The 14,170-nt window shown below is 43.2% G+C and overlaps 2 protein-coding genes across 2 annotated transcripts in view; both read right to left on the reverse strand.

The window, feature by feature from the left end:
• LOC126473837 (ATP-dependent translocase ABCB1-like) overlaps positions 1-14,170 on the reverse strand; it is a 675,020-nt gene that overhangs the window by 642,696 nt on the left and 18,154 nt on the right. The window lies entirely within an intron of this gene.
• LOC126473838 (ATP-dependent translocase ABCB1-like) overlaps positions 1-14,170 on the reverse strand; it is a 234,788-nt gene that overhangs the window by 202,627 nt on the left and 17,991 nt on the right. Inside the window, exons 3-4 of the mRNA XM_050101165.1 lie at positions 5,788-6,084; positions 1,790-1,985 (exon numbers count right to left, since the gene is read on the reverse strand). Coding sequence (XP_049957122.1) covers positions 1,790-1,985; positions 5,788-6,084 — 493 coding nt within the window. The remainder of the gene's footprint in view (positions 1-1,789; positions 1,986-5,787; positions 6,085-14,170) is intronic.

Genomic DNA, 14,170 nt, shown 5'->3' on the forward strand with positions numbered 1-14,170 from the left:
TAAAGATGCGTAATGCAATGCGGCTTATAAGCCTGTGCAATGCACTGGACATGTGGACCCAATCCGTTATAACAGCTGACTGCACATAGTCTGTAGAATAAAGCTCTGTGTCTCTACCACTTGCGTCACCTCTACATGTGCGTTTTCTACTGAGAAGCGAGTCAAAGAACTTCCAAATGTAATGTTCGTGTTGATTACCACTCTTGTTGATATTAACTACAGTAAAGTTTTACTAATTTCTGAAGACAAATAGTAGTTTCACATCAAGGTATTGTATTCCAACTGCCGAGTGAAAGTCAGCATAACGCGTCTAAAACAGGAAAATGAGTAGCAGGGAAGTCTAATTTCGAGGAATATTTGAATGTAAATCCACATAATCGACTCCCAGAAAGTAATTCGGTGACTTAGTATATGTAATACAAGTGGCACATACAGTTCAGCTACATAAGAAAATCAAAAGAAGTATAATGCCTATAAGACACAAAGTATTGGCAAATGCTCATTGATATGGGGTATGACAAAACAGACTGTACTACCTATCTATCGCTTTGCCTGTTTACCCACATGAAGCAGGGACGGCGGGGTTAATCGGATTTGGCAAGGTCAGTTTAAGGGGTGGCCGGATGCCCTTCCTGCCGCCACCTCGTATCCCCCGGGACAGAATTAGTGTACTCCAACTGTCTGCGGCTAGTATAATCCATGGAAAAGTGTGAACGTGTTCAGATGTCTGCGAGCCGTGTAACCGAGACGGGACGTGGGGACCAGCCCAGAATTCACCTAGTGGGATGTGGAAAACCGCCTAAAAACCACATCCAGGCTGGCTGGCACACCGGCTGTCGTCGTTAATCCGCCGGGTGGATTCGATCCGGGACCAGTACGCCTACCCGGGTCCAGGAAGCAGCGCATTTAGCGCTCTCGGCGGCTCTGGCGGTTCCAGAACAGACGGTACTACCATTCAGACGAATTAATAACACACAGGTCCTGTACCAATCCTCAAAAAGAGACAGAGCTACAACATATCGATTCCACCCCTTTGGCATCGTAGCAAGGGAATTTGAAGTTTCTTTCTGACGCCAATAGTGGTGGCGCGGGATCTAGCGGACCCAATGGCACATCCCCACTGAGCCACGCCTCCAGCAGCTCTGGACTACGAGCACCCTCAGCCGCCGTGATACAGAATGGCCGGCGGCAGCCGCTCATCCCACTCGCATTTTTTTCGAAGCCTCGTTGCTGCAACACCATCATTCGTGCTTAGTAGTACAGAGTAGCACACAAGAGATCACCACACATGACACATGCTTCCTACCCTGAAATTTACAATAACTTTGTCTTTGCAGTGCGAATCAATAGTTACACGGGGACCGCTTGTTTTCCGTAAACGAACAGCTAGTTCGTACTGCAAGCATGTTCCTGTTTCACACACATCACCATCTCACGATACAGCAAAACAGCAATCAGCGGCATCAGACTCCGAAACATGACTGAGACTCAGCACGACAGAAAACAGGGTGCCTCCTTAAAACTTATGCTCTAGCATTCTCAGCTTAGCGGGTTGTCAGCTGATTGGCTGGCTCAGCTGAGACTCTATGAGTATTTCCTGAATAGCTCACACACTGGCCCAAATATTACCTAGCTGTTCAGAATCGACTCTATGTATAGAACTGCATCTCTGCAATAAGCATGCAGTAGCTAGTAACGAACTAACTGAGTTGTAAAAATAAAAAAATAAACATTGAGAACTGCAGTGTAACAGCCAACATTCAACGCACATCGGCGTTCAGGTACGCACCGTGAGCATGGTGGCGGCATCGTACCGCCTCTCGCTCTCTGGGTAGTCCCTGTCCCTGAGGATGAGCCCCACGCCGTACCAGAAGGCGAGCCCGTAACTGCCGAAGGCGCAGAACCACTGGAAGCCGTTGCCGAGCCCGTTGATCAGGTTTCTCCTTACACTAAGTTTCATCCCCGCCATCAGTTTCTTGTTGTACCTGACAAAAAGACATGAAACTTGATTTTGCTTAGATTTACATTTTCAGTTGAAAGTCACGTTGGTTTCGTCGTTCTGTGTGTACAACTCGGACAGTATATGTGAAGGGTAGGAGGAACATTAGGCCACTCTACAGTCGACGCTAACGTTGCCTCCTTTCTTTTCATACATTGCTCTGTTTGTGACTTCCTGGAAGAAACGGCAGAGTGTTCGAAGAATGTGCAATAAAGACTACCATCAAGCTATTATTAAAATCCTAGCAAATTGTATTGGAGGGAAGGAGGGCTTTGGCGAGACAGTGAAAGCTTTGCACCACAGAACTGAATTTTGAGTTGGCGTCTTGGTGATTGCTCAAATTAAATCAGCTAATATCACGTATGCTGCCCACCCTCAAATTGCCATCCACGCTGCGGCTAGAACCAAGTTCTAACGACATACAAATCACCTTAAATGCCCGAAATATTCCAAGGTTACAGAAACGCTCTCTCTTAAAGATGACAGCTATCTAATTCTTTGGCTTACAAGCGTGTTTTAGAAAGCTGAAATAAATTATATTCTTAAAGAGTTGTTTCTTGGATGGGTGACCATCCGGTCTGCCGAGCGCCGTTGGCAAGCGGGGTGCACTCAGCTCTTGTGAGGCAAACTGAGGAGCTACTTGATTGAGAAGTTGCGGCTCCGGTCTCGGAAACTGACATATGGCTAGGAGAGCGGTGTGTTGACCATATGCTCATCCATCTCCGCATCCAGTGCTGCTTATGGGCTGAGGATGGCACGGCGGTCGGTCGGTAGCGTTGGGCCTTCATAGCCTATTCGGGAGGAGTTTTTTTAAAGAGTTGTTTCTTTGTATAGTTATCGAACGTCATCTACATACATAACCACAAGCCACTGTGCAGAGCAAGGCAGAGGGCACATCATACGAATATTCTCGAGTTTTTACTGTTCCATGAGTATGTAGAGCCAGGAAGAAATGACTGTCTGAATGACTCTCTACACACCCTTGTACGCTTTTTCTTATTCTCACAATCCCTAAGAGGCTAAGGCAAAACCCGGGATGTTTCCTCAATCAGGACCACGGCTGACCACCTTTTTTATCCTCCTAAACCACATATTTTGTCCTCGTAAAGCATGTCATGTATTTTCAGTCTTGTATATTTTGAGCTACCGATTTGTAAAATTGTACCTTGATAATTCCTATATCACAGTGACATGACCCTTGGTTGAATAAACATGACAAGGATAGTGATAATGCTTAAATTAGGCTGGCTATTTTCAGTCATTTATTAACTAGCGGAAAAATGCTCCTATCAGAGCACAAAAAAATTTTAATATGTTCCTGCTTATTTAAAAGGCTTTGGAAAGTGCGGTACCAGCTGCCTAATGTTATCTTCCTCAGTACCTTTAAAAATTTTCCCAAAGAAATTTGCATGCGAGCATATTCGTGCTTTGTTTCACATGTAACTCATTTCAAACTACCACAAACCGCTAACTGTAACTCACTCAGACCCATTAGTCCATCGCTGTAATTCGCTCATACCCATCCACTTCCAGCTGCCCTTTCTCACTCACTCATTCAGCTTATTGCCTTTATCTCTTTGTGGCTCCCTGTAATTATCTGCCGAGTGGTCTAGGGCGCTGCAGTCATGGACTGTGCGGCTGGTCCCGGCGGAGGTTCGAGTCCTCCCTCGGGCATGGGTGTGTGTGTTTGCCCTTAGGATAATTTAGGGTAAGTAGTGTGTAAGCTTAGGGACTGATGACCTTAGCAGTTAAGTCCCATAAGATTTCGCACACATTTTTTTGTAATTATCTCCTGTGTTACAGCCACAGTCCCCTTCGTTCCGTCCTACTACTACAATCTCCTCTCATTGTCACTGTCTCCGTTTTGCTCTCTGTTACTGTTAACATCTCATTCCTTCCTCCCTACTGCTGCTGCCTCTTCTCATTGTCCCTATCTCTCTCTTCGTCTTTCTCACTGTCATATACTGTACCTCTCATTATCACTACCTGTCACCCATTTACACTTTTCCTTTCTCTTTATTCCTCGCCTTCTGGCACTGTCTCCTTCACTCTGTTTCCTAACGTTGTTCTGTCACTTTCAACTATGTTCCACTACCACTGTGTCCCTCTCTTTCTCTGACACTGCCATTGTCCCCTTCTTCTCTCAACCACTGTCTACTGTCTTCCATTATTTATTACTTTCCCGTCTCTTTGCCATTGCCACTGTCTCCTTCTCTCCCAGCACAAAAAAATAAACGGGAATATGATCACTGTCTCCCTCTCTCTAGGCATAAGAAACGAGAATATGATCACTGTCTCCCTCTCCCTAGGCATACAAAAGGGGAATATGACCGCATGACAAAATTTTTGGGAAAGTTTTAAAGGTACTGAGGAACGTGGAATGAGGTAACTGGTACCCCACTTTTCAATCATAGTCTTTTAAATTTACTGGTAAATATTCCGCATTTTTTGTTTTACGATAGGAGTGTTTTTTCGCTGGTTCCCTTCTTTTCCCTGCTGCACCAGAGAATGCAACTCATATGAAAAGAAACGTGTTGGTCAGTAAAATGTAGGTACTTCACTTATGTGAAACTGAAATAATTCAAAACTAAATTTATACCTCAGACCGGATTTTACGTGCAAAAAAATTCTGCATGAGCTTCAGTACTACAACATGATGACAACGAAGACACTTTACAGCATATTTCTTTGCGCTATGTCACTTTATAAACTACGCTTCCGCCCCACTCCGGATTCTATATGCGTACAAGAAGGATAACTTTGACCCTCTCTATCTCGGAAACGGATAAAAAGATGAAGACACTTTTCAAGGTTGTTCGAGATCGGGATCTTGGGAACACGTCGTAAAAATTAGTCATTTGCTGTGTCTTGGAATAGTCGGCTGGGTTTTGGTCCGCTGGTGACGGTAAAATTACAGTAAAAATTATTTTTCCAGAGCTTTACGAGGAACCGTCCATGAACTAATGGTGTCACCATAAGTCTGATCACATTAAATTTTAAAAAAATTCTCCATTTGTCTAAGCAGGAGGATGTGTGTAATGTTCATACTTTGACACTGTACTGTAGGATATTGACAATAAGACGGTCCTTCTGTTGAGTACATAAATGGTCCCTAGCACAGAAGCTATCCAAAGCACTTGACCCTATCTTTCTACCACCAATAGAACCCGTGGTATGAGCACCGGAAAATCCCGTTTTTACGTCTGCCGTTTTGAAACATATTAGATGCCCATGGTGTCTCACGCAAATACCCGATATACTTGGAACGTACTTCTTCAGGGCGCGGACGGGCTTTAACCACATTCCACAACTGTCCACGTTTCGTTCCTTAAGTAACTTGTTATGGGCTATCGGATTTACCATAATGTAAATATTTTCCTAGATTAATTGATAAATGTTTTCGTTCGTTCCTGTCGTTAACTCCCCTCTCATTGATGGCACTGTGGGAAAGATCAGTTCTCTTTGTAACTAGGATATCTAAAGTATTTCTTTCGGGTATGGGTTGTCGGACCATTAGTTCATGACGCTTGTCACACCAAATTTCAAAATCACTTCGCAAATCAATCATATAATCGAATGTGCATTTTCACAATATTTAACGACTTGCAACTTTCAATGAATAGGAAAGGGAGGGAAGGAAATGACGGAGTTTAAAACCTCGTCGATAATAATGACGTTCTGTTCGTCACGGCGATATTGAATATGCAGCAGGGGAATAACGGGTAGCATTCGCCCATCTGCTGTCACTGTTCGATGAGCGCTGTCTGGGCAGGCAGTGTGCGTCTTACCTCTTGTCCTCCTTGTCCTGTCCGCCGAAGGCGATGACGGTGCGGATGGCGCTGAGCACCTCTTCTGCGATGGCTCCCGCCTTTCCGTAAGCGAGGAGCTCCTTCTGCACGAGGCGCGACGACAGCACCTCTGTGGTGACGATCGAGGCGACGGTCAGCGGGAAGCAGACGAGGCACACCAGGGCCAGCTCCCAGCCACGAGCCAGGGCCAGCAGCACGTCGCCGATCACGTTCACCAGGTACATCACGAACATGGCCACCTTCTCCCCGATGCCGTCCTCCAGTTTAGTCAGGTCCCTGCCGGCATCGTTGGGCTCGTAGTCATAGTGCTTACAAAACATAACGTAAATGGGCTGAAATGTGTCAATATATACCGATAAGCCTAAACATGCCTAATTGAGTGTTTCTCCAACTTCGGAGCTCAACACACCAGAGATTCAGCGGCGATTAGACAAATCCTTGTTAGTTTTTCGGAAGTATGTGGCGTCAGATGTCTAAAAACAGGGGGAAAATGGTTTGCGGGCTCAGAACAGGCGCCCGGTAGCATTTCAGTTGTGTTCAGTCAGAGATTTTGATGGCAACGACGTCATCCTGAATTCACTATCACCCTCCTAAAATCTCTGTAGCAGGTGTCTGAACTTCTGACAAGGACAGTTAGATTGCTGGAAGATGCCATCGCCATCCGGGAACACATCAACTATCAGAGGATGGAGGTGATGCGCAGTAACGTTCAAGCAATCCTCAGCTGTTACGGTGCCTTCGATCACTGTCACAGGTCCCATGGAAGCCCACGTGAACGCCCCACCCCGCTCCCCATGTAATACTGCACCCATTAGCCATCACGTGTCGCGCAGAGTTTGTTTTGAGCTATCGTTTGCCCGAACAATGGCGTACCAGGGCACGACAGTCGATGTGGTGTATCAAGAAACATGATTCATTAGACCAGGTGACAGGTTTCCAATGATCCAGGGTTCAAACTCAATGACTCTGCTCCCATCTATGACAATGTCTTCGGGCCAACGTGGGAACACGTTAGGGTTGTCTCCTGCAGATGTCGTTGTTAGCTGGGCCATCTCCTGGATGGTTCAGCTGCCTGCGAGACAAGGTGTCCTTCCTCTGTGCACATAGACCCCATTTGTTGCGGTTTGTCTCGCATGTGTATTTCTACAGTGCAGTTGAGTGTAATGGGTGTGTGTATAGTCTAGCGTTATGTTTATGTTGTGTGAAGATGAGAAGGGAACAAGTGAAACCCAGTGCCAGCACATAGCCTACTCCTCGCGAGCAGCACAAAGTGAGCAGCTGAGACTAACGTACCCACGGCGACGTAGTAGGGTAATATTTGTGAATGTAAAATAGTAATGAGTGTTCACACTACTCTTCTTGCTGCTGCATATCAGAAAAATAAATGACTAAAGATAACCATTGTTGCTTCCACCAGAGATCATCTCTTGAGTCCTCACGTGCATCAGCACGAATAAAAGTTAAATAACACTATTCATAGGGCCTCCATATTTTTGCTTGCGTTTTAAAATATTGGTTATGCATTGTCGAGGGTCCAACCAACGCATCCGTCGCATTAACGCAAAATGAAATCAGTTACAAGTTTACTAAATTTGCAGTATTTATGTTCACTGTCCACACCAATTTAATCTTTTTTGCAAATGAGTTTATTGCAGAAAAAACAAACGATATATCTTTTCACACTTTCCACAATACATTTATATTAATATAATATTTGTCGCTGCAAGAATCTAAGTAACTTGACCAGCATTATGGACTCGCTTAACCTTTAGAAAATTTACAAAAATTGTTTAATGTGCTTCAGCAACTTGGGAGTAATTTTAACTGTAGATCACAATTAAATTTAAATGCAGAGCAGTTTACGGAAATTTAGACTAATTCGCCTAACCCAAATTTATTCAGGGTCCTCATGCTGAAAAATGTTTCAAAGCCTTTTCAGTTGACACATACAAAACATTTAGAAGTCGTAACAAACGAGGTCACGTAGTGCGAATTTTTCTACGTTTACACAAGATAAAAATGTTTCCGAGTTCCTCACGATCATCACACACGAAAGTTTTACAAGTCCACTGCCATATACTTAAAAAATATTTCTGGTGCACACACGAGGCGACGTCCAGCCATACACACTTTCTATTTGGTCCCGATCTTCACTGCAACTGCCTGCTGAAGTGCTAGTCCCCATGTGAAAATGGCCGCCGTTACTTATATCCCCGCACTGATATGAGTCAAGCTCATGTATTCCTGTCTTCCGAAAGCATACATAAGCTACAAACCTAATAACGTAGATACAATTTGTACATAAATGTGGACACGAATTTCATCAGATTTTCAGGGCCGATCGTAGTCTTCGTGTAACTTTAATGGTTTTCTCACAAATAGTGTTTCTGTTTGTACGGAAGCTATTTGAGTCTTTATATCACCAGCAAATCTTAAACAATTAAACCAATTACAGTCATACATCTCTAACTATCTCTACTTACTAATGTTGCTGCTACTTTCATTACTTCAAGTTCTGTTTACTAGAAAATTCACTTTTTCATGTACAGAGTATACATACTAGCCATTAATTTGAAGTACACAATCTTCACAGAAATTCGTTAGAACAGTTCGATAAAGCACTCATGAGACCTATCCTTTTTATATGAATCACTGAAGGTGTTTGTGAGTATATAATTTCTAAAGATCAGTTTATATTCAAAGTAGTGGCTAGAATGTATATTCTGAGCATGAAAAAGTGAATTTTCTAGTAAATAAAACTCGAAGTAGTGGAAGTAGCAGCAACATTAGTACGTAAAGCCAGATAGAGGTGTATGACTGTAATACTCAATAACTCGTTAACTATACCTCGTAGCAAAGGGCGTCTTCACTCATGAACTTGCCTAATTTTTGTCTTTAAAGCCATGTGACTGATGGCTGTGTTTCCGTTCAGTATTTATTTAGAGTTTTCCTTTCTTCATAGTTTCTTTATTCATTTAGTTCAGTCATTGGGGCTAATCTCCCCAGGTTCATTCAGATCGTCGAGATTTTCTTACCATGTGATCTGTGTCTATAGCTAGCTGAGCAAGAGCCGAATTTCTCATACTTTGAGCTTCGCCAATCATCACGGATGACAGGTGCCACCATCTACTGACAAAGCAGCAGAGCTCGTCTCGCTTGGTATCCCCCCCCCCCTCCCCCCTTGTTGTGAAAACACGTTCTCTTATCTGTCGCTGGCTGAGCTGCTAGCTTTACAACAGAACACGCGTGTACTGTCTTATCAGTTATTTAATTTTTCTGTATGCATTTCCGGGATGTAGTGCCATACGATGGTCAGGTTACCATCGACAATGTTACATGCCCTCGCTTCATAAGACGCTGACGACAGCTTTGTATTTTAACTCAACACTTTGGCGCAACGACTGGTTATTAGGAACCTTACGCAATAAAACCTGCTCCCCTTGCCAGCCAACTACTGGTGCTGAAAATTACATTCACAACCCAAAAATTAAAAAAGGGAAACAAGTATCTTCTTCAGGATTCCGAAATTCGTGATCCAGTGTTGCTGTTGCAGATGAGACTGCTAATATAATATGGCCGGGGGAGCTGTGGTGCTCGAATGGTGAGTGAAATGAGACAGGAACCAAGTAAACGAACGATGTTTTGTACCTGGAAACATGTGCCAGTGTGCGTGGAAAATGAAAGTTGATGGTGACAGGGCTTGTTATGACAATGACAGCCAATTTCTTCCTTCAAGACAAAAAGGAATTAAAGAGATTAGCTGCCAGCAGTAATTCATTAATATCAATGGGGAAAGTTGAAAAGTTATGCGGGACTAGGATTCAAATCCAGGCCTCTTGTTTACTAGATAGCTGTGCTGATAGTACGCCCTTTGCACATTGGTGACAACCTAGCATGCCTCCTTTCAGACTCAAATTCTCAAGACACAGAGGAATTAGACGTTGGCTACGAGTTGGTATTGCTTTAAAGCAATGAGGAAAGTCGGAAATTTGTACTGAGCCAGGATTCGAACCCAGGTCTTACGCTAACTAGGGCGATGCGCTAACCACTGTGCCATCTCGACACTGTAGTCATCGCAGTCGCACGGACTACCCTAGAACGATTCCTGTCAGCCCCAAATTCTCAACTTAAAAATGGTTCGAATGGCTCTGAGCACTATGGGACTGAACATCTGAGGTCATCAGTCCCCTAGAACTTAGAACTACTTAAACCTAACTAGCCTAAGGACATCACACACATCCATGCCCGAGGCAGGATTCGATCCCGCGACCGTAGCGGTCTTGCGGTTGCAGAGTGAAGCGCCTAGAACCGCTCGGACACATCGGCCGGCTTCTCAACTTATCCACACACCACTAATGCAATACCCCTTGCCCGTTATCCCCATTACACGAGGCATTTCGGACCTGGTGTACAGGCGCAATGAGGAGATCATTGGCCTTCCTCGTCATAATTATACATATTTGGAGTATAAGTACTTCCTTGTCCATGACCAAATTGTTTTTTGATCTGAACAAATGAATTTATGTGTGAGAATGCCCTATAACTGACACTTTCTGTGGCGCGGACTTGGCATTAGATTAACGTTGTGCAGCTTTACTCAAACTGTAACATTGCTCGGAGACGGAAGCGTGTAGATCTGCCACAAATCACCACTTAGCCTACTTTGCAGAGAGATCAAACATCCGAACTCCACATCCAGTGTTGAGGCGTGAACATCCAACACCTTGTCGCCTACCTGTGGTTTCATCGTCCTGACCACATCCGATAGATGCTCACGACGACAGGACGAGAAAAACAGAGCAGCTTCACCGTTTCCAAGATGCTCCTCCACAGACCAGGGTCATAACCATCTATCCTTTATCACTGTCGCTAACGTCTATGGGTTTCCCCATTTTGTAACCCGTATCGTCACAATAATGGTTTCCGATTAGTCTCTCTCATCCATATACGTTCCTCACTTGTCCGTCGCGCAACAAGGTGGCCGTCAGTCTCGCGATGTGCAATTGTCATAACGTCCTGGCTGGTCAGTGTACGTGCAAACTAGTCTAAGTGGAAGTGTTACAAATTTCAGAAACAGTTTTGTAACACCGAACAAACTACTCCTAAGCAGATTTATCTGCTGCCGCCAATTGAAAATTCTACTATGTTCGTGAAATTTTAGCCTCTTTATTTGAGGCCTGATTTTGCCCACTCCATAAATCTTCCGACGAGGAAGGAACATAATAAATATCTAGCAGTGTTCCTTCATAGTTACTTCCATAATTTTACAAATTCTAGGACACAAGGACTGTCGTAAGGGTTTTACCACATTTGTCGTCCTTTTTGGATAAAATGGCTTTCCGTTTAAGGAGACAATGATTGACTGGATTTTGATTTACTTTTGATATGATCATTTTCTGTGACACAATAATAACCGTTTCGGCCTATAATGGCCATCTTCAGATCTTGTGGGTGGCACTTGTTAACAAATGAACATGGGTTGACAATGTATGAACATTTGTTAAGCGATTGCCGCACATCGCACCTAAAGAAGGCTATTGCAGGCAGAAACCGGTTATGGTAGAGTCATACAAAAGCGATTGTTTCAAAGATAAACAGCACTTTATTACTCATCCTCTACAACTAATGGTTCAAATGGCTCTGAGCACTATGGGACTTGAATTCTGAGGTCATCAGTCCCCTAGAACTTAGAACTACTTAAGCCTAACTAACCTAAGGACATCGCACACAGCCATGCCCGAGGTAGGATTCGAACCTGCGACCACAGCGGTCGCCCGGTTCCAGACTGCAGCGCCCAGAACCGCTCGGCCACCTCGGCCGGCCTCCTCTTCAACAGTTCTTGGTGTGAGGAGAGACCTTCGTTATGATACAACCATAAAGTCGTCATTCACTAGATTTCCTTTCTTGATACCTACTTATCTCAACTTACTGGAACCAAAAACAGTCTGTTGCGTTTCTTGTACTCACACGGCTGCTTTTAGTGTCAGCAATTATCAGTGCGTTAGATATTTTGGGCTGCAGTAACAAGCCCCGAATTTAACATGTTTCCTGTAAGAAACGATATGTGATGGCGAAAAGCTGATGAAACTTGCATGCGACATCTTTTTGCAGATGCTGGAGTGAAATCTAACAGTAGGAGGACCCACGACCAAAATTTTTGAATTATAGCAATCCGCTGAAACCATATGGAATTGATAGATTCGATGACCGTAAACCAAATAACATTAATCTCATATGTTTTCGCTTCACGTCTGACCGCATTTTCAAAAATTACAACCAATTTTACCGAACTGTACCACAGCAATTTGTCTGATTTTTTGAATCTAGTTGAATGATTGGTTTAAGATATCAAAAACATGTTTTTAAGTCGCCTGTAGTGAAAAACCGGGGCACCATTTGAAAAACAAAAGAAACAAAATCGTTGTAAACCGTCTGAAAATATGCTTTACTAGTAAATTCGAATCAGTTAACGGCCGAAAATCATTTTTCAGAAGAAAATATGAGCACCTTACATTCTGAGACCGCTATGTAAACGTTAAAAATTTTACCGATCGGCAACAAAGGATTGCGCCAGCATTACACAGAGGCAGAAAAAATTTACATCGCATAAATTTAGTGCACCATCTTACTAATCAGACAACTTTCCAGTACTCGAATTCATTACAAGGTCGCACTGAGGCTTATGAAAATCCATGTGGAACGGCACCAGCCTTCAAATTCTGATATGACTAATGAAGCGCTTACTCGAAACCATCGTAGTGATGAATTTCCTAAATGAATCATACAAAAATAAAGTGGGATAAAGTTAAAAAAGAATTTATTTAAAGGAAAAATACAAACTTTTCAATCACTGTCGGACTCATAAGTATTATCATCATCACCAAAATCACTCTACAGGTCACTACCAATATTTTCGGTGTCTTGAAAACAAATAGAATTACTCAAAAATCATCCATTTCTTTACAAAAATCTTACAGTGAGATTCATGTCAGCTATACTTTTCGTGCATGCTTGCTACCCGAGTATCACTAAAAATCCTAATGTCTCTTGTTGTCACACCATCAAAAATCTGTTATGTCTAGATCCGTTAGATTTTTCGTATGAGCGTTGCTCCATATATACGAAATATATTTTGTTTTCAATAAACGCTATTCCAGTCCTATTTTACACGGCGGTAGCTTGCAGTCGTCAAAACTAGATAAATCAAAATTTAGAGCTGTAGAGCAATGTTCACTTTTCGTTTTATATGTTTGTGTAAAAATGTTTAATCTAACAAATCGTCATGATTAGGTTTTTTGTCGAATAATCTGCACGTGAATTCTTCTGAGATGTTCTGTTGTGTTGGCAGAAGAGCCAACACCGTGTTACGAGGGGAGGCCGAAATGCACGCGTTTTAGCTCACACAGGCTGGCGTGAGGAGGGAAGGACTATACTGACGTGACGTCTGGATCATGACAAGGAATTAGAATTCAGAAAGCGGACGTAATTAGTTTGATACTTAACTTTAATCCATTAATGATGAACGTCACTCTTGACGGTACATGATTCACAATATTATCTGTTCCGAATAGTAACTGAATATGGCGCCTTGCTAGGTCGTAGCAAATGAAGGCTATGCTAAACTGTCATCTCTGCAAACGAGAGCGTATGTAGCCAGTAAACCAACTCTAGCAAAGTCGGCTGTACAACTGGGGCGAGTGCTAGGGAGTCTCTCTAGACTAGACCTGCCGTGTGGCGGCGCTCGGTCTGCAATCACTGATAGTGGCGACACGCGGGTCCGACGTATACTAACGGACCGCGGCCGATTTAAAGGCTACCACCTAGCAAGTGTGGTGTCTGGCGGTGACACCACACGTTCAGTACCTTCTCAGCGTCTCACTGCCTTTTGGTAGTGTGTAGAATTTTTCAACATTGTCAATCTTTTTATTTATTTATTTATTTTTTAACTTGTACTAGAGTGCGGGTTTGTAATCGCCGATGGTAATAGCATGAAAAACAGGTAAGAGTTTTGCTACAGCAAACCGATTGTTCATACAGAAGTGAAGCATCAAAATAACGGCGGGAATTACTAACGATAACATCCATCTAACTTTTTAAAAATTCCATAATCACAAGCATTATAATTAAAACATCGGTTTTGACTACTGAACAGATACTCGACCTCGTTAACCTATTTCACAAACTTAGTAAACAATCTTAGTATCTGCCTCCTCGAACTCTTGACAAGTTAGACCTTCATTAACCGTTTGACGAAGAGTGCCATTTTTTTTTTAGTTCGGCAGTCTTCTGACTGGTCTGACGCGGCCCGCAAAGAATTCCTCTACTGCGCCCATCTCTTCATCTCAGAGTAGCACTTGCAACC

Source organism: Schistocerca serialis, chromosome 4, assembly GCF_023864345.2.
Source record: "Schistocerca serialis cubense isolate TAMUIC-IGC-003099 chromosome 4, iqSchSeri2.2, whole genome shotgun sequence".
In the NCBI taxonomy this organism is placed as follows: Eukaryota; Metazoa; Arthropoda; class Insecta; order Orthoptera; family Acrididae; genus Schistocerca; species Schistocerca serialis.